Genomic DNA, 20,797 nt, shown 5'->3' with positions numbered 1-20,797 from the left:
ATAAAGTAAGTCCAGTTTAATTATCTTAAACTAATCTTATACTTATTATTTTATGAAGATATGGATCTGCCCGAAGTTGGTTCCAAATTTCAATGCCTTTTGGACAGTGGAACAACACACACTATTCTGAAGGATAGAAAATATTTTTTAAAGTTAAGATTGTTTCAAGCAAATGTTAATACCATTTCTGGGTCAGCCAAGCTAATAGAAGGTTCTGGAAAAGCTTGCATAATACTCCCAAATGGAACAAAATTAATCATTAATGACGCTTTATATTCGAGTAAATCTCGAAGAAATCTTATAAGCTTTAAAGATGTGCGTCAAAATGGTTTTCATTTAGAAACAATGATAGTGGATCAAAAGGAATATTTATGCCTCACGGCAGAAAAACATGGCAAGAAGCATGTGTATGAGAAATTGCCAGCATATTCTTCAGGGTTATATCAGATAGATATATGACCAGTTGAAATAAATTCGATATCTAACCAGAAGTTAGATAACAAGAATCTGCTAACTTTATGGCATGATCGTTTGGGTCATCCTGGTACAGGAATGATGCATAGGATTATAGCAAATTCAGTAGGGTAGGAATGTCAAAATCCCTCGATCAGATGAATTAACATGCTCTGCATGTTCACTTGGCAAATTAATAATAAGGCCATCTATGAACAAAATTGCTACTGAATCTCCAACATTTTTAGAGAGGATTCAAGGAGACATTTGTGGACCAATTAATCCTGCATGTGGAACATTTCGATATTTTATGGTATTAATTGATGCCTTAACTCGATGGTCACATGTAAGTCTCCTATCCAGTAGAAATGTTGCTTTTGCAAAACTTCTTGCTCAAATTATTAAACTAAGAGCACAATTTCCAGACCATACAATAAAAAGAATAAGGCTTGACAATGCTGGGGAATTTACATCCCAAACATTTAATGATTATTGTATGTCGATTGGAATTGTTGTAGAACATCCAGTAGCTCATGTTCATACACAAAATGGACTCGCTGAGTCATTAATTAAGAGACTACAATTGATTGCAAGGCCATTATTAATAAGATCAAAATTGCCTTCATCTGCTTGGGGTCATGCCATAATACATGCGGCAACTCTAATTAGATTGAGACCAACTGCTTATCATAAGTTCTCACCACTACAATTAGTTTTTGGTCGAGAACCTAATGTCTCACATCTAAAAATTTTTGGTTGTGCGGTATATGTTCCTATTGCTCCACCCCAACGAACAAAGATGGGTCCACAAAGAAGGCTGGGAATTTATGTTGGGTTTGAATCACCCTCCATAATTAAATATCTTGAACCAATGACCGGTGATTTATTTACGGCTAGATTTGCCGACTGTCATTTCAATGAGACAGTATTCCCAGCCTTAGGGGGAGAGAAAGTGGACCCACGAAAGAAAGAAATAGAAATCATTTGGAATGCAACACAATTGTCAATGTTCGATCCACGAACAAATATGTGTGAACAAGAAGTTCAGAAAATTGTTCATTTACAAAGCATTGCAAATCAGCTGCCTGATGCATTTATAGATGCAAGGAAAGTGACCAAATCACATATACCAGCTGAAAATGCCCCTGCACGAATTGAAATTCCATCTAGTGATAAGATCATTGAAAATGAATCTCTAGCACGCCGAAAGCGTGGAAGACCACTTGGTTCAAAAGACTCTAAACCAAGAAAATTAAAAAGACCTGATGAGATCAACAACATTCCCCTTACGGAAGGTCAAGAAAAACAAAGTACAGATGAGAATAGAGAAAAAGATGATAATCCGAAAGGGGATGAACAAGATGACCATGACATCGATAACAATGAAACTTCAATAAACTTTGTTTCTACCAGGAATTATTGGAATAGAAATGATGTTATCGTAAATGAAATATTTGCATATTCCATTGCAATTGAAATGGCATCTGACGAACATGATAGTGAACCAAGAACAGTGGAAGAATGTCGTTGCAGGCATGATTGGCCAAAATGGAAAGAGGCAATGCAGATAGAGTTAAAGTCACTCGAAAAACGAGAAGTATTTGGAAAAATAACCCTTACACCAGAAGGTGTAAAGCCAGTTGGATACAAGTGGGTATTTGTGAGAAAACGAAATGAGAAAAACGAGGTTGTTAGGTACAAGGCAAGACTTGTAGCCCAAGGTTTTTCTCAAATTCCAGGGATTGATTATGAGGAGACATATTCTCCCGTAGTTGATGCAACTACGTTAAGATTTCTGGTAAGCTTGACAGTCTCAGAAGGACTAAAGATGCGATTGATGGATGTAGTGACCGCATATTTATATGGATCACTCGATACAGACATTTATATGAAAGTCCCAGATGGACTAAAATTACCAGAAAACCACAAGCCTAGACATTTACTTTCCATAAAATTAAAAAAGGTCACTTATGGATTGAAACAGTCTGGAAGGATGTGGTATAATCGTCTTAGTGAATACCTAATGAAAGAAGGGTTCAAGAATAATCAAATCAGTCCTTGTGTTTTCATTAAGAGATCACAATCAGGATTTGCAATTGTTGCGGTTTATGTTGATGACTTGAATATCATTGGAACTCCGAATGAACTTAAAAGAACTGCAAAGTACTTGATGAAAGAATTTGAGATGAAAGACCTTGGACAAACTAAATTTTGTCTTGGATTGCAAATTGAGCACTTAAATAATGGTATTTTTGTCCATCAGTCTAACTACACTGAAAGAGTGTTAAAACGTTTTTTCATGGACAAAGCGACCCCAACAAACACCCTGATGATTGTTCGGTCTTTGACTATGAAATATGATCCATTTAGACCTCGAGAGGAAAACGAAGATGTCCTTGGTCCTGAAGTACCATATCTGAGTGCAATTGGGGCTCTAATGTATCTAGCTAACAATACTAGACCAGACATAGCTTTTTCTGTGAATTTGTTAGCCAGGTTTAGTAACGCACCAACGAAGAGACACTGGAAAGGAGTAAGACACTTACTACGATATCTACGAGGAACGAAAGATCTTGGTTTGTTTTATCAATCAAGGCAAGATGCCACCCTCATCGGATATGCAGATGCTGGATATCTATCAGACCCACAAAACGCCAAGTCACAAACTGGATATCTGTTCACCTATGGTGGAACTGCAATTTCTTGGAAATCAACAAAGCAAACCTTGACTGCGACATCATCAAATCATGCTGAGTTGATTGCCCTTTATGAAGCAGGACGTGAGTGTGTATGGCTAAGGTCAATGATCGGCAATATCCAAGAAGAATGTGGGATGAAAGAAGTAACTGAAAGTCCAACCATCATTTACGAAGACAATACTGCATGTATCGCACAAGTAACTGAAGGATATATTAAAGGTGATAGGACTAAACATTTATCCCCAAAACTGTTTTTTACACACGATTTGCAGAAGGAAGGGAAGATAAATGTCCAACAGATCCAATCATCCGATAATCTTGCAGACTTGTTTACAAAGTCCCTACCTTCGAAGAGTGTTGAGCGGTTGGTCCACAAGATTGGGATGCGTCGTCTTCATAAACTATGTTAAAATCAGGGGGAGCATTATATGCACTGCACTCTTTTTCCCTTCGATCAGGTTTTTATCCCAATGGGTTTTTCCTGACAAGGTTTTTAATGAGGCAGTACACTATAGCATATAATAGAATATTTTTCCTAGTAAGATTTTAATTAGACAACTTTAACTCAGTTTTGTGTGGGCATTCAAGGGGGAGTGTTATGAAGCAACTTGTGTGAATGCCACACAATTATTTGGTCTTCTTTGTCATGACCATTAAATGCATAGCCAAGTTTTTCCAAGTCTATTAACCTATATGCATGACTAATGTGTATCTAGTAGTAGCTTGTTTCTACTATAAATACATGGTGAATGCACTTGCAAATTCACCCATTCTCAATATCTTCCGTAGTGAGATAATATTACAGATAGTAAACTACTTCTTTAGCTCTCTCTCTATATATATAATTTATAACAATAACTTCCACATCTCTTATTGTTTTTCCTTCTAAATATATAAGTTATGTATATACCGTGCATTAGCACGGACTCTAGTCTAGTGAAATATAAGAGTAAGTTTATACTAGCCTACATAGCCACATAGGCCTAATTCTCTATAAAGACAATCATATCATTTTAGAAATAATATACCTGGGAATAATAAACTCACGAGTCATATTGAGCAAGTTTAGGGGGTGACATCATCATTTTGAGTCTAAGATTTATACTTAAAACTTTTTCCATTTTTCTTCAAAAATCTCAAGCAAGTCTCAAGTTGAGACTTGAGATTGGGACCCACTTCACTCACTTCATTTTATTTTTATTATCCCTTTATTTTTTATACACTTTTCTATATATAATATGTCAAATATTTAAGTCTTAGGGCTAAAGTGATAAAATTTTTGTAAGTCTTAGGGCCTGTTCATATTTACTGAACTGAGCTGAACTAAACTGAACTGAACTGATTGGAGCTGAACTGAACTGAACTGAATTGATTGGAACTGAACTGAACTGAACTGAATTGAGCTGAAATGAATATTTTATGTGAGAGGGAAATTAAGAGCTGAACTGAACTGAACTGATTGGAACTGAACTGAACTGATTGGAGCTGAACTGAATTGAACTGAACTGAAATTAAGTAAATGTGAACAGGCCCTTAGTGAGTCTTAACAAGAATTTAATGACATCATTTTCAATGGGACCACCAAAAATGATGTTACATTCAGGTCTTAAGACTTGGGGCTAAACTAGATAAACAAACATCTACAACTCTACAAGTACTTTTTTTAGACATAAACAAGGAATAAAACATAACATTAATTAATTCAATTGGTTTTGTATGGACCGGTCTACAATAAATTATTGTATACCCAAAATTTGACACTTTCAAATAATATAATCACATTCTGAATGATATAATCACTTTTTTAGATGATATAATTATCTTTTTGTGAGTCATATTTTGAATTATATAATCTCATATTAAACCATTTAATGAGATTATATAATCATCTTTAGGATGATAAAATTTAAAAATCATCTTTTGAATGATGTAATTTACTATTTGATACCTTTTATAATAATAAATTCACTTTTTGAGTAATACATTTACATAATAGTTTCAGGATGATATAATTACTTTTGTAGTAATATAATCACATTCATACGGTATACTAGAAAGTTGGGTCTACAATAAGGGCCTGTTCACATTTACAGAACTAAGCTGAACTGAACTGATTGGAGCTGAACTGAACTGAACTGAAATGAATATTTTATGTGAGAGGGAAATTAAGAGCTGAGCTGAGCTGAGCTGAACTGAATTGAACTGAACTGAACTGAACTGATTGGAGCGGAACTGAACTGAACTGAAATTAAGTAAATGTGAACAGGCCCTAAGTTATTATATCATCCTGAAACTATTTTGTAAATGTATTACTCAAAAAGTGAATTTATTTTTATAAAATTGATATAAAATTATAAAAGTGATAGTCGTTACCTAATTCAATAAGAAAAAAAATTTAACGGCTAGCCTTGAAATAAGAAATTAAGTCAAGGTAATTGTCAATTGAATTGAATTGAATTGAATTGCTAGCCTTCCGTAGTAAAATTACAGCTCAACTTGTGTCGTCAAAAAAAAATAAAAATAAAAATAAAAATAAAAATAAAATAAAATAAAATTGCAGCTCAACTGGTCGGAATTTCAGAAAATTTCCAACAGTTTCTCCACCATCACTCCTTTCGCCTCTCACTTCGCCTCAGTTCGTTTGGTTCAAGGTATGTCGCCGGAAACTGAATTTTTTAATTTATCACTGTTTAATTATATGCTTTAATTACCAGAATTTAATTTAATTTTACGATTCAAAGGTATAATATCTTGAATTTGTAATCATAATAAGCTTCTGATCCTATTTTAACAAAAATTAAATAATTAGAAGTACTTGAAATGGTAAATGCATGTCTATTTTCATCCTCCCACCTCTTTACATGTGGTTTGTAAAGTAATTACTACCTTTGTTTCATATTGTATTATTTGCACCAGTTAAACGAAAAGTACTCTATCCGTCCCTAAATTACATAATTACATTCATACTTCTCTCTATTATGTGAGGAATAAATACTATAAATACGAATGTAATTTAGTGATGAAGGGAGTACTATCTTTATTTTTCGACATTTGAGTATTTGACTCACTAGTCTTTTGTTTTTCAACCATTAATATTTTCAATTGTGTATGAGTAAATAATTTGCAAATTAAGATGGTTTAATTATTTTATCAATGACTCCAGGCCAATATATTTTGTATTATTATTAGTACTTAATCTGTTACTCGTATTGGATATCATATTGGCTATTCTTATACGAGTATCAAATTTGGGTCCAACTTATTGGATTGATGACATTATGTCCCAAGACTCTCAAGTTTCAACATGTACCTAGTGACACCAGTTTTACTTGGTAGAACTTTGAAATGAATTTTGTTTTTATATTACCTCCATCTTTTTTTTTTTTTTTTCCTTTTTTTTGGTTTAATAATTTAGTTAATGTTATGCAAATCAAATTGAGAATATAAAGTGAGTATAACAAAAACGGACAAAGTAAAAGAAAAAAAAGTTGGTCTATAAAAAGGTAGACAAAGTAGTTTGAATATTTATGCGAATAACCTTACAATGTTCTCCTTTGTATAATTCAATAATTGCATAGCTTGATGTGGTTCCAGTTCATTTCATGAAAACCAACAAGAAGCTGCTGATTTTACTCACAGCTCACTTTACACTGTCCAAGAATGAAGTGAGCCCCAGTAAATAAGTGGAGCTCATTATACTTGTTTGGTAGTGATGATTGAAGAGTTGAAGTACATACATGTTCATTCAACACTACTCAATTACTCCTTAATTAAATTACAGCATCCTTCTAAATCTTCTCATCTCTACATTCTTATTCATTCTCATCTCATTCAAATCCCCAATGGCCGAACTCGGAATCACCATTGTTGGAAAGCTCATTGCAGTTATTGGGTCTGAGATCATCAAAGAGATTTGTGACATGTGGGGCTACAAATCTCAACTCCAAGACCTCATCAAAACTGTCTCCACCGTCAAGAATGTGCTCCTTGATGCTGACTCCAAGCGGGAACTCTCCCACGAAACACGAGGCTATATCGAGGACCTCAAGGCTGCTGTTTATGATGCTGATGATCTGTTCGATGAGTTCTTCACCCTTGCTGAGCTCAAGCTGCTTGATGGCAACAAGGACGATAAAGTCCTTAAAAAGGTACGTCGCTTTTTTTCTGGTAAGAAAAAGGAGGTAAGTCAAGCTCATAGAATGTCTCGTCAAGTTAAGGACATTAAGGAGCAGTTGGATACTATTGTCAGTAACCATCAGAAATTTGGGCTTAGTGTTGACTATAATCCTATTTGTAGAAGGAGGGAGGAAACTTGTTCCTACGTGGATGCAGGGGATATTATTGGGAGGGAGGATGATAAAAAGATTGTCATTGATATGTTGTTAAGTCCGAATGATGCTCATGAAAGTTTTCGCTTTGTGACTATTGTTGGAGTGGGGGGATTGGGTAAAACTGCTCTTTCCCAGCTTGTGTATAACGATGAAAGGGTTGTAGCAAAGTTTCCGGATCCCAAGTTAAGATTGTGGGTTTGTGTGTCTGATCAAGATGGGGAACCATTTGATGTTAAGATCATTCTTTGTAAGATTCTAGAATTAGTTTCTGGTATTAGGCCTGATAATACCTCCTCAATGGAATGGGTGCAAAGGCAAATTCAAGAGCAATTAAGAGGAAAGAAGTATTTGCTTGTTCTTGATGATGTATGGAATGAAAATCTTGAGAAATGGCGTAGCCTGTGTAGGTTCTTAATGCTGGGTCAAGAGGGTAGTAGGATTGTGGTAACAACACGTTCAGAGATGACTGCGAAAATTATTGGGGAAAAGCATGTGCACAAATTGCAAGGTTTGTCTCCAAAGAATTCATGGCTCTTGTTCGAGTCTGTAGCGTTTGATAAAGAGGAACAAGCACTTATAAATCATCTTGATTTAGTTGATATTGGGAAGAAGATTGTTGAAAAATGCTATAACATACCGCTTGCCATAAAGGTGGTAGGTAGCCTTCTATTTGGCCAGCCTGTAAATAAGTGGCAGACATTTGAGCACATCGGATTCACTGGAATTGGAAAAGGTGATAATGAAATAATGTCTATACTAAAGCTTAGTTACCACAACCTTAGATCCTCTTTGAAGAATTGTTTTAGCTATTGTTCGCTGTTTCCCAAAGATTATAGACTCAATAGGAAGGAATTGATTAGCCTTTGGATGGCACAAGGATACATTGTGTCGTTGGATAGAGATCAAAGCATAGAAGATGCGGCGGAGGAGCATTTCCTGATTTTGGTACGCAGATATTTCTTTCAAGATGTAGAGAAGGATGAGTATGGTGAAATTAGGTCCGTGAAAATCCATGACTTCATGCACGATGTTGCTCTTGAAGTGGGGAGGGAGGAAATTAGTGTGGTGAGTTCTAATAGAACCAAATTGGGAGATAAGGTTCGTCATGTGTATTTTTCTCGTGGTACTTTTTCACAAAGTTACTCATTTAAGAGTAAGATACGTTCGTTTATTTTAAGTTACGATCGTTCAAAAACTCTTGTGGATACACACATGGATAGTTTGATGTGTCTAAGGGTGTTGTGTTTGAAGTCAATAGGAATAAAAAGGTTGCCTGATTCAATTGGTAAGCTACTGCATTTAAGGTACCTTGACTTGTCTTGCAATTATTATTTGGAGACACTCTCTGATTCTATTACTGGACTACATAATCTGCAGACATTAGATATATATGATTGCATTAAATTGAGGGAGTTGCCAAAAGATTTTAGCAAATTGGTAAAACTTAGGCACTTGGATTTAAGTAGGTGTGATAAGTTAACTGATATGCCTTGCATGGATAAATTAACAAATCTTAGGCACTTAGATTTAAGTGGGTGCTGTTTAGCTAGTATGCCTACAAGCATGGGTCAGTTGACAAGTCTTAGGCACTTGGATTTAAGTCGTTGTCTTAAGTTAACTCATATGCCATCAGGCATGGTTAAGTTGACTAATCTTAGGGTGCTACCATCGTTTGTGGTGGGTATGGCAAAGAGAGTTTCTAAAGAGGAACAATGTATGGGAGAGCTCAAAGATCTTAAACCCCTGACCAACTTAAAAGGTGGCATAAGCATCAATATCGGCAAATTTTACATGAATGATGGAGGAGGAGAGTATTTGATGGGTCTGAAATATCTCACTGAGGTTGTAATCGATTTTTTGGAGGCTGAGGATGAGGATGAGGATGAGGATGAAAATGATAGATGTTTAGAGTGGGAAGGTGTGATGGAAAAGCTAGAACCACCTTTTAATCTCAAGATATTCACCTTGTGGGATTACAAGGGTACAACAATTCCAAGGTGGGGTAGAGCCGAGGACAACTGGGCACTCTCCCTCCCACATCTTGTTGAGATCAAGCTTTTTTATTGCAACAACTTGGAGCAGATACCATCGTTGAGTAAACTGCGTAATCTGAAATCACTGACACTTGAATCTCTACACAAGCTGGAATATATGGAGATTACAAGCAGCAACAATGGCAATGGCAAAGAAGATTTGATGGCATTCTTCCCCTCCCTTGAAACTCTCTACATGAGTGATCTTAGAAGTTTGAAAGGATGGTGGAGGGAAGAGGAGTTGGTTGAGGATGATGACGATGATCGTATCTTAAGGAGTAGCTTCACATTTTCTCGTCTCTCCAAATTGTTTATTTGTAAGTGCCCTAAGTTAACTTCATTTCCTTCCTGTAGAAGCCTCAAAGATTTGGACCTGAATGAGGCTGACTGTTTTGGGAATACACAAGGTGACGTTAGGTTAAGGGAGGTTAATATAGATGATGTGGGTCTTCTCAACTTAATACACTCTCCAGTCAATAAACTACATATATTAAAGAATGAGAAGGTGGAGAGTTTATCAGTATTTGGGGCTGTATTCCAGAAATACAAATACACTTCTTCCCTACGAAGCCTCCAAATTTCTAATTGCCGAAATTTGCAGAGACTTGGAAGAGGGGGGTTGGAGCATCTCACTGCCTTGGAGTCATTAGTGCTGACTCACAATGATCAACTTAGCTTCTCTGAAGACGAGGTCAATGATGATGGCTTGCCTTGGAAGTCCCTTCAACACTGTCTCCGTTCCCTTTCTATTATTGGATGCGGTGCCATAAAGTCACTCCCTGAATCAATCCGGAACCTCACCACCCTTCAGAAACTTGACATCTTTATGTGTCCAGAACTAAGAAAAAGTTGTAACGAACCCAACGGAAAGGACTGGTCCAAGATACAACACATCCCCGACATTAAAGTCAGACGAGTAGGTGCGAAAATTCTACCTAGTCTATCCTTTTCTTGAATCAACCACATGCCATTACGTTTTTTTAGCATTCACAGCAGACTAGTTTACAGAATTTCGTCTAATACAATAATCTGTGATCCTTTTTTTAACTTCTGGGAGTTGTGCTGGTCATTTGTTGTCTTACTTATTATCAGCTAGCATAGACATTTTTATTTTTCCCCCAACCTACCGGTATCCAATTCATTTTTCTGTTCAGTTTATGTAGCATTAGGCATTGTTTTTCTTTGATCCACCTACATCTATATGTTTGTGCAACGAGATTTTATCTGGTGTAATAACGTGTTTGCATTTAATATATACTGGACTAGAGAAATCCAGGTAATGTTTGTGTGCACACCTGATTGATGACTAGAATGCAGCTCCAGAGTCATTGTTGCTGGTTCAATTGTATAAAAAATTCTGAAAATGCATTTTGAAAACTAGGTGAACTTTCTGCCATGTTTATTTTAAGAAGCCTAAATATAATTTGCAGCATTAGGTTAGTAAATGCTTGGTTTTTGTAAAAAAAAAAAAAACAAAAAACAAAAAACAAAAAAAACAAAAAAAAAAAGGACTCTCACTAAGATTTCACCTTTGACACTTAACATTGATTTCTACATTGAGCTGTGAATATTCATGCTATGTTCAAGATATTGAAGTATGTTTTGATTTCTAAAAGCTTCTCCGATCATGTTGTGATTAACTCTGATAGTTTATGATTGTGGTAATAGTCAATGCTATTATTTAAAAAGACTAGAAAAATATAATAGATGTATGTACACATCTCAAAGAGAGTGTCCTGTTGATTGGGATTTGATTTGGTTGTAGACTGATGAAGTGATGAACAAATTTGGAGTAATTTGAAATCAAGCTTTCTTGTCTAGCTTACTTAGTAAGAGAGCTAAAATGGGGGTTGCAGTGATTCTTAATTGGTCCAGTCGCATATGTGTTAAGAGTATGTACCTACTGCAATTTGTTTTATCAGTCTCAAGCCTAGCCTTTTGTTCTTATGAACAAACTTAGAATATCTTGATTCCTATAAATTGATTATTGCTCCACCAGTACCTAGTATATCTATGCAAAACATGATGCAAACTCCTTTTAAGATAAAGATCGCAAACATTTTGCAGCTTCTGTTTTACTTAATATAATGTAGCAGCTTTCTTGTTATCAAGGAGTCTTACTTAACTCTTTATATGATGCTACAGCTCCTTTCAGAAAGAAGTTCCAGCATTGATTACGATAGCTATGGCCCCTGATCTGATGTTAACACATCCGTTGATCAAGTATTCAGATCACTTGAGCTCTATATTATGCCTCCAGGCCTGCCCACATTTTCAACATTCGTACAGAACAAGTGCATATGTTTCTCAGCTCCCGTGTTGCAGCCCGCAGCTATGTTAGATCAGACAGATCAGTTCTTTTTTATTTGTTCCTTACAGTGAACACCCCACACCTGAAGTCTCCCCTGAATCATTCGATGACCAACGAAGAACTCAGTATTTTCTCCAGGACAGAATTCCATATTGGGCTGCAGCAGCTGGCTATGTTGCTATTGCCGCGATTGCTATTGGTGTACTGCCACAGATCATCCATCAGCTAGCTCAAGTGGTGTGGTACCATGTCTTAGTCCTGTATATTGGTACCATGTCTTAGTCTTAGTACTTGCTTTGGCTGGTGTTAATCCACCTATTTGCATGAAGATCGTTAAAAGCTAGGTTGGAAGAAAGCTAAGGATATGATAGATCAAATAGAAAAGTTTATTATTTGTATGTTTGGTTTCTTAGTTATATTAGCAGTAGAATCATTTTTGTTATTTTGATCTTATTGTATGTAGTACAAATGCAATCAACACTAAATTCGATGTTTAACTTTCTTAGATGATAAATGTTAAAAAGTAATTTTTCTATGTATGTATACAAGGTAACCTAGAGTAAAGGTTTAAAAAATATGATCTTTTATGCTATGTTACTCTACTATTGTGGTTATACAGTGTTATACTAGTGATTATTGGAAGGCAGGAGAAGAATTCGTTGCAGCCTTGCAGGGCATGTATGTTTGCAACGCTATGACATGAAACTTTGAAAGCAAGGGTGTAGGCGTGTAGCAATCAACGATGTAATAATAGAACTTACAACACACGTCCGATGATTATGTGAAAAGGAGGATAATTGGTAATTTTTTGTACATGTGTGAGAAAAAAAAAAATATTGTCTCATACAGAGTACTTCATATATATATCTTTTCGCTCGCTTATTTCTTCTATAGCCATATGATTTTGGATGTAAACACATCCATTATAGATCACTTTTCTTTATGAGCCTTGGCCCAAGGGTTTTGCAGTAGACTGTTACCATATTGGATTGTAGTAGACTGAATGATAACTGATACCCAATGTATTGAAGCTAGTTGGGCCTGGTGACATTTTGATGTTGTTTATAATGCTTTTACATGCCAAAAACGAATTGGAAAAGTCCTAATAATACTACATTCGTCCCCTTTTTTATTTTTCACTGTATTATTTTGGAAGCTAACCTTTCATTATTTTTATCTCAAATCTTCATTAATCTATTAAAAATAATATCATGTACATAAATTCTTATACTTCGTATGTGACTGGCTACACAATGTGACTAATTTATTGGAGTTATTTGGTCAATGTCATAGGGATATTTTATTCGTCAATATTATAAGGGTTACTTAATTAGTATTACAAGGGTTATTCGATTAATGTTATAGGGATTAATTGATTCTTTTATAAATCATTACATGGTAATGGTCAACCGCACACAACAGTAAGAACTGTAATCAATCAAGGAGACGGGGATGCATATAAAGTAACACACGTGGCACATTTGAATAAAAACCTGGAAACAATGGGACTACAATTCTATTTAAAGCGTGGAAGCTATTCCTTTCATTACGCACTCTTCTCTCGGTTGTGACATAAGAAGCTCCTTAATCTGTTAGTCCAAACTACTTGGTACGTCACCTTTCTTATTCATCTATCTTTTCTGCCTTTCTTTTCTTTTTCAATCATGCTTATTCAATTAAATTCAGTTAATGTTTTAATTTTATTTTTTATTTTTGATGAAAATCTGAGTTAAAACTTTGTTGATGATGATTTAATACATATATTGATATATAAGAGTAATATGTAAGTTAATCCATGGATTTCTATGGCTCTACCCTTGTGGATCTTGCTTGCTTTCCCTAAATTTTGTTCTTTTGCTCTCATCTCTCTAGATTCGCATCATTCGTTTCGTTTTCATGGTAAATTTTTTATATTACTAGAATGTATCCATGCATTATGTTAACAAATGTCATGTCTACCGTCTATGTATGTGATCGATATACCAAAGGCTTAGGCCACCAAGTTTAGCTTGGTTTAGTGGGGAATATTACATCTTCAAATCTCGTGGTTAAGGGTTTAATTTCACTAGGGATGTTTTGAGGATGGAAATCCCTTATCCTTAACCCTCTCACTTTCAAAGTGTCTAATCCTTTTTTTAGAGTGTCAAGTTTAAGTAATTCCTTTTTATCGTTGAACCAAACAAATAAAAAGCACCTGTTAAAAAAAATTAAATTAAATTAAAAATTAAAAAAAATAATAAAAAAGATAGGAGTTATATGATTTATTTCTTCCCTCTTATCTACGGAGTATTTCTTTTCATTCCATTCTCGATGTTAGAACAATATGCTCTTATCAAAAGATATTCAAGATATTATCTTGTGTCAATAATAACATATACAACGAAACTACCTTAACCAAAAATATATGATAATAATGATAAATATTCACCTTATATATATTCCTAACACCTACCCCTCAAGTTTGAGCATGTGGACTGAAAATGCCCAACTTGTGAAGTAGGAAATCAAACTGCGATTTATCAAGTGCTTTGGTAAAATTATCGGCTTATGGTGCATATGTAGGGACATAAGATGGATATGATGTTAGGAATATTAGGAGAATATTTATCATTATTATCATATATTTTTGGTTAATCTAGTTTCCTTGTTCATAGGTTATTATTGACACAAGATAATATCTTGAATATCTTTTGATTTTATCCCATATATTTTGGGAAAACTATTGTACGCTATATATGGCTCTGATACCATGTAGAAACTGGTCAAAGCATTATATGAAATAAAATCAAAAGACATTAAAGATATTATCTTGTGTCAATAATATCTTATATATAAGGAAACTACCTTAACAAAAAATATATGAAAAATATTCTTCTAATATTCCTTACAAAATTAGTTACTAGAAAGTCTAGTAAGCTGTAACTTTTCTAACATTTGTACAAGAAAACATATAGATTTGTACAAGACAACATACAGATAAGGGTTTCACTTTAAAATCTTAATATCACAATGACAAATTAAATGGCCCAGTTATTTAGGGCCTGCTCTCAGTTCAATTCAGATTCAATCAATTCAGCTCAGCTCAGTTCCAATTAGTTCAGTGCAGTTTAGTTCAGCTCCTAATTTCCTTCTACTCCCTCCGTGTTTTTTTTAAGTGATACATTTTCCATTTCCGGCCGTGTTTTTTTAAGTGATACATTTCTTTTTTTGGCAAAACAATACATTAAAATATTATATCTCTCTCCTCTCATGGTCCCCACCCAAACCCACTACTACTTTTTTATTATATATTTCCTCTCACATTCATTACTTTTCAATAAACTATTAACCCCACTATCTTTCTTTAACAATTTTTTAATACTCCACTACCCCACTTACCTCTTATTTTATTTACTACTAAGTCAATTAAATTTCCTAAAACTATGTGCCGGACAATATGTATCACTTAAAAAAACACGGAGGGAGTATCATAAAATATTCATTTCAGCTCTATTAAGTTCAGTTTAGTTCAGCTTAGTTCAGCTCCAATCAGTTCAATTCATCTCTAATCATTTTAGTTCATTTCAGTAAATTTTTTTTTTTTTTTTTTTGGAGGGACAGTTCAGTAAATGTAAACAGACCCTTAAGAGCTCGTTAGGATTACTAGAATGAAAATGGCTTTTGATATTATTATAAACTGGAATGTACATGAAAGAATCAGAAAAAATAACATTATGAACTCGACATCATCATAATGGAAATTGTCGTCGATAATAATATAATAATCCGCAATTATTTGTTATGCTGATATGATTTGATAAAGAAATCGGTGGATTTATCGTTGGAATCCACTAGCACTCTGTAGTATCACGATTTTCTACTAAATTAAAACTTCCAATTATGATAGGATATGACTTACAAGTATATGTTATATCAGATGCCTCCGAAGAGACAGGTTATGAGTCTTATGACTTATATATGAATGATTGAATGATCTTATTTTGTCCATTTGAGGTGAGGAGCCCACCCACTCAACATGTTTTGTATCTTATTCTTTACGTTTGCTTTATTATCTAACTCAAATAATTCCAATCACAAAGAAATCTTTACGTTAAAAGAATTTTGTTGATTAAAATTAAATGAAAACTTAAAGTTTTACTCGTAGTTGAACCTTGTTATAACATATGGGAAAGAACAAAGCTGATTAAATTTATTTTTGTAATAGTTAATGTTGTATATGCATGCATATATACATTTATCATTATAAATACTCTCTCCGTCTCTTTATTAGAGTTCTCTTTCTAACATTTATGCCTGCATATACATCACAAACTATTATTAAAATCGAACGTACACTAAATATTATACATCTGTTGTAAAATTGCACTAAACGATTTAACATAACCTTGAAATAAATAAAAAAAAATGACGGAAAATAAATAGAAATTAGTTCAATCCCTACCCTATAAAAAGTAGAAACATACTCTTATGAATAGTGTAATGCCAATTGTACCCTTCAAAATGTGTATTTACATACATACCCTCATTAATAGTAGATGCTATTTTAATGAATAGTGTTTAGACAATTATACCCTCTAAAATATTTATGTACTTTTATGCTTTCATAAATGTTAGTTGTCTTGAACATTTATACCACCTAAATATAGTTGATTACATATTTTCTCTTATTGTTTTTTTTTTTAGGAAAAATTTCTCTTATTGTTAATTTAACTAATTTTGTGATTTAAAAGCCAAACCAAAAAAACCTTCAAGATATGGCTAGCTATGACGCGCGCGTTAGCTGCCCTAGTTTAAATAAAAGTCAAATATATTACGAGTATATTGACAAAGTTACCCTTTTTAAGTGAGTAAAAATTAAATCTTATTGTCTCAATAAATGAAAATAAAGAACTATGTTACCTTCTCGTCAAAAAAAAAAAGAACTATGTTACCTTTATTAAACGTATTCCATTGCCTATTACGGAGTATCATATTTAGTTTACAATTACCCTAAAGAAAGCTGTGAGTTATTCTAAATTGGTTAAAAATTTAAAATTGTTCGATTTATACTAATTTATTATAAGCTGGGTATATATAAACAAAAGTTTATGCATATACATTCGATACATTGGAAATAATTTGTTATTTTAGCAAACTTTTCATTTGTATACATATCTAAGAGTGTTAGTTCTAATCAACAATATGAATTAGGATTTCGCACTAGTAGTGAAGCACATAATCCTACAAGATTACCCCTCTGATTGCCAATTAGGGCAATTACATGAGGGGTTTTTTTTTTTTTTTTTTGTGCATATCCAATGAACAAACACTTTCAACTAAAAGAACCCTAAACTTAAAAATTTGTGTAGGAAATTTAAGATATGGAATTTGATCTCAAGAAGCAAGAGAAGCATGAATTTGATATCAAGAAGCAGGTGAAGAACACAGGGTTGTTGCAGAGTGAGGAACTGCACAATGTTAGTCTTGCATTCGATCTCGCTTTCTTGAGTTATTGATTCATTACATTGATCTTTGGATTGTAATGCTGAATTTTATTTGATGTTGTACTTAGAATTAACCTTATAGTTGATTATTTGGATGCAGTATATTCTGGAAAGTAGTGTTTATCCACGCGAAGCAGAACCTCTCAAGGAGCTCAGGGAAGCAACTGAAAGTCACCCCAAGTAATTTTTTTTCTTTTTCCTCTGTTAGTCTATTACTCCTTCCGTCACTTTTCTATGGTTATATATTCTATTTTAGGCGTCTCTTTTATATGGTTACAATTCTAAACTTTTCTAAAATATGATACTAATTTTACACATTTACCTTCATGTTTTCATACTCCCAATACACTAATCCTCATACTCCGAATTACATTTTTTCCATGCAACTAATTCCATTTACTAAAACATAGTATATACATACTAGATAGTGCTCATGCGATGCCCGGGATTTTAACTTAATACGTAGTACATCTATTTAAAAATAATAATGATGCTTCACAAAAAATGGTACGGAGTAGAGTGCTTAGGAGGGAAAATTAACTTAATACATCAAGTTCCTAGACAAATTAATGCTTCACAAAAAAATAAAAATTTATCTTGGAGAATGAAAACCGCGCAAAGTTAAATGGGGCAAAAACAAAGGAACTAAGTGAGCGATAGATTCCCAAAGCAACTAATCTGTACTACGGAGTACGGAGTAGTAAATTAGTGACCTTGGTGTAATTATAATTGTAATTTGTAAACAATCAATTTTAGATCAAACATGCACCATTATAATCAAGATAAGGACATTACATCTTTCCCAAATAATTGAACTATTATACTATTTCCGTTCCCACTTTTTATTCATAATATGTGACTTTCACTTGCATAAATTTAAATAATGGTAACTCATTGAGAATTAATTTTTACTCATTTGAAGAGGGTGTCATGTACTATAAGTCTATGACTTTGTTGTTTTACAACACTTCAAATGTGTGTAAACTTTGTATTCACAGCCTCTTCTAATAATTTACTAGGTCCTTCATGGCTGGCTCACCAATTGCAGGACAAATGATTTCGTTCCTTTTGAAGAAGGAGAATGCTAAAAAGACTATTGAAGTTGGAGTATTTACAGGATATTCTCTTTTGCTAACTGCTCTTTCGATTCCAGATGATGCAAAGGTTGAAATTTTTTGAGTTGATGTTTTCGTTACATCGTCCCAACCTATTTTTGTTAGCCCGAAGCAACAGATAATTATAAATGCACATACTTTTTTTTGAGGGAATAAATGCACATACTTTGTTTATAACGGATGAGTCATTTGTGATAGACTATAAAACATATTCATTCATGATAGGCTTCAACTATCAGCTTAAGCTTTTGGTTAAATTGAATCTCTAACAATTTTTATCATCACTTTTCTCTCAGAAATAGTTACCAATTCCTTGCAAAAGTAAACAATTTTTGTTGTTGATTAATACAGATTACTGCAATTGATTGTGATAGAGAAGCATATGAGATCGGCTTGCCATTCATCAAAAAAGCTGGCGTTGAAGGAAAAATTGATTTTATTGAATCGGATGCTCACCTAGCTCTTGATAATCTTCTGTTGAATGTAAGTACATCTGATTCGATAGAATTATCTGATTTCACCATCACCACCCCTACGACCCTAACTTATATCCAGGCCACCTTAGGCCCTGTTCCTTTGGACTTTTCTACAGTTTATTTCAGTTCTATACAATTTTATTTAATAAAACTCGGTTTAAAAGGAAAATGTTATACATAGCCCTTAGGGCTACATATAAGCATTAAAAACGCACTAGAAAATTGTGTAAAGTTAGGAAATCATGAAAATATATACACTAATTACATTAATTTACACGTGTTTTTGTCATGAATTCCTAATTTTATACCATTTTCAAGAGTATATTAAATGCTTATATATAACCCTTAGGGCTACATATAACATTGCCCAAAAATTAAAACAAGGTGTTACTCGTCCCCCACCGACTTAGCCTTAATTAATATCCATCTCACATTTATTTGTATTGTTAAGTTTCAACAAATAATTTTAAAAAACTAACATACAACACAATAATATATAGTACATCACTAATATATATATATATATATATATAGAGCCCTACATACCTTGCTCTTACAATAATTGATTTCCTCCATAATACATTAATACGTAACCACCTATCACAGATTCACAGATGGGGCAACTAGTTTAGTTATTAAAGGGTATATTGCATGATGTGTTTTGATTATTTATTTTGCAAAAACCAATGTACCATTATACAAAAATGCAATTTTAAAAGATTCTGAAAGTTTTACTTATATTATTATCTAGGCATTTCAAAAGATATGTTGTTGCAACTTTTTTTTTTTCAAAAAATAAAAATAAAAAATAAAATAAAAAATAAATAACAAGATATGTTGTTGTAACTAATTATGGGATTAAGGCTTTGATTGATTTATTGTTGTAACTAGATTAAGACTTAATTGATGAATAACTTGATTGAGTACGTGTATATTGTATACAGCCTAAGAATGAGGGAAGTTTCGACTTTGCCTTTGTGGACGCGGACAAGCCTAGCTACCAAAAATACCATGAGCAGTTGATCAAGCTCATCAAGGTTGGCGGCGTGATTGCTTACGACAACACACTTTGGGGGGGAACGGTAGCCATGCCTGAATCACAAGTACCGGACTTCATGAAGGTGAATCGAGAGGCCATCATGAAATTAAACAAGTCTCTAGCTGCTGATCCACGCATTGATATTGCTCACCTTCCTCTAGGTGATGGTATTACTTTTTGTAGACGTCTTTATTGATCAATTCTCTTAATTAATGCTTCTAATAATGTTGCAATAATTGAACAATCAAAACTTTGTAGACGCTTAAACGGTACAATTTGTTAGACTAGTTAATATTGTGTTTAATGCATATTAATTAATTTTGTTGATCATTTATACTTTGTACTGTTGGATAAGTAGCAAGAAACTTCTCTTGTGATAGAATTAGAAAGTTGACTAAAAATAATGAGACTTAGCTTGATAAAATTGGAAGAAGAATGTGATGACTCATTTGGCTTTGATATAAATTTTGCATAAAGTATCTACACAACTCTAAGCAGAGGCATCAATTACAAATTTAAAAGCTTGGGAAAATATTAATTACAATTGAATTTATCACTTGATTGATCCAATTACAAGCTTGGGAAAATATTACTCCTTAACAGCTTGTATGATATATTAAAAAATTTATATGAAATATTTAAAACTGTAACTTATATCTAAGTTTAATTCAAAAGTCGAGATGTTCAAAAAACTTATACAATACGCGACGTTCTCATGACTCTATATTGTAATTGTCATCAATGGGCTTTTTTTTTCTTATAATGAAGATTCGCATGGTAAGGAGTTAGCGACATGACAATCCTCTTTCTCCTTTATGTTTATCATATACTCGTATCAATTGTCATATGTTGGCCTG

The 20,797-nt window shown here is 33.6% G+C and overlaps 2 protein-coding genes across 2 annotated transcripts; both read left to right on the top strand.

The window, feature by feature from the left end:
• The first annotated feature begins 6,752 nt into the window (after positions 1 to 6,752).
• On the top strand, positions 6,753 to 12,296 carry LOC145610385 (putative disease resistance protein RGA1). The gene is made up of 2 exons (XM_081665731.1): positions 6,753 to 10,436; positions 11,662 to 12,296. The coding sequence occupies exons 1-2, from the start codon at positions 6,995 to 6,997 to the stop codon at positions 11,688 to 11,690; spliced, it is 3,471 nt and encodes a 1,156-aa protein (XP_081521857.1). The 5' UTR covers positions 6,753 to 6,994; the 3' UTR covers positions 11,691 to 12,296.
• Positions 12,297 to 13,363: 1,067 nt separating this feature from the next.
• LOC145610386 (caffeoyl-CoA O-methyltransferase-like) lies at positions 13,364 to 20,242 on the top strand. Its single transcript, XM_081665732.1, has 6 exons — positions 13,364 to 13,436; positions 17,176 to 17,283; positions 17,411 to 17,490; positions 18,330 to 18,474; positions 18,777 to 18,908; positions 19,846 to 20,242. The coding sequence occupies exons 2-6, from the start codon at positions 17,188 to 17,190 to the stop codon at positions 20,134 to 20,136; spliced, it is 744 nt and encodes a 247-aa protein (XP_081521858.1). The 5' UTR covers positions 13,364 to 13,436; positions 17,176 to 17,187; the 3' UTR covers positions 20,137 to 20,242.
• Positions 20,243 to 20,797: the final 555 nt, after the last annotated feature.

This window comes from Chenopodium album, chromosome 24, assembly GCF_948465745.1.
Source record: "Chenopodium album chromosome 24, dcCheAlbu1.1, whole genome shotgun sequence".
In the NCBI taxonomy this organism is placed as follows: Eukaryota; Viridiplantae; Streptophyta; class Magnoliopsida; order Caryophyllales; family Amaranthaceae; genus Chenopodium; species Chenopodium album.
This window is presented reverse-complemented; position numbering and strand designations above follow the sequence as displayed.

What these genes read in the sequence shown, in the direction of transcription:
- LOC145610385 (XM_081665731.1), top strand. Translation starts at nt 6,995, where the DNA reads ATGGCCGAACTCGGAATCACCATTGTTGGAAAGCTCATTGCAGTTATT. An exon ending in CATTAAAGTCAGACGAGTAG is followed by an intron (nt 10,437 to 11,661) that starts GTGCGAAAATTC and finishes ATGATGCTACAG; the next exon opens with CTCCTTTCAGAAAGAAGTTC.
- LOC145610386 (XM_081665732.1), top strand. Translation starts at nt 17,188, where the DNA reads ATGGAATTTGATCTCAAGAAGCAAGAGAAGCATGAATTTGATATCAAG. An exon ending in AGAGTGAGGAACTGCACAAT is followed by an intron (nt 17,284 to 17,410) that starts GTTAGTCTTGCA and finishes ATTTGGATGCAG; the next exon opens with TATATTCTGGAAAGTAGTGT. An exon ending in CGATTCCAGATGATGCAAAG is followed by an intron (nt 18,475 to 18,776) that starts GTTGAAATTTTT and finishes TGATTAATACAG; the next exon opens with ATTACTGCAATTGATTGTGA.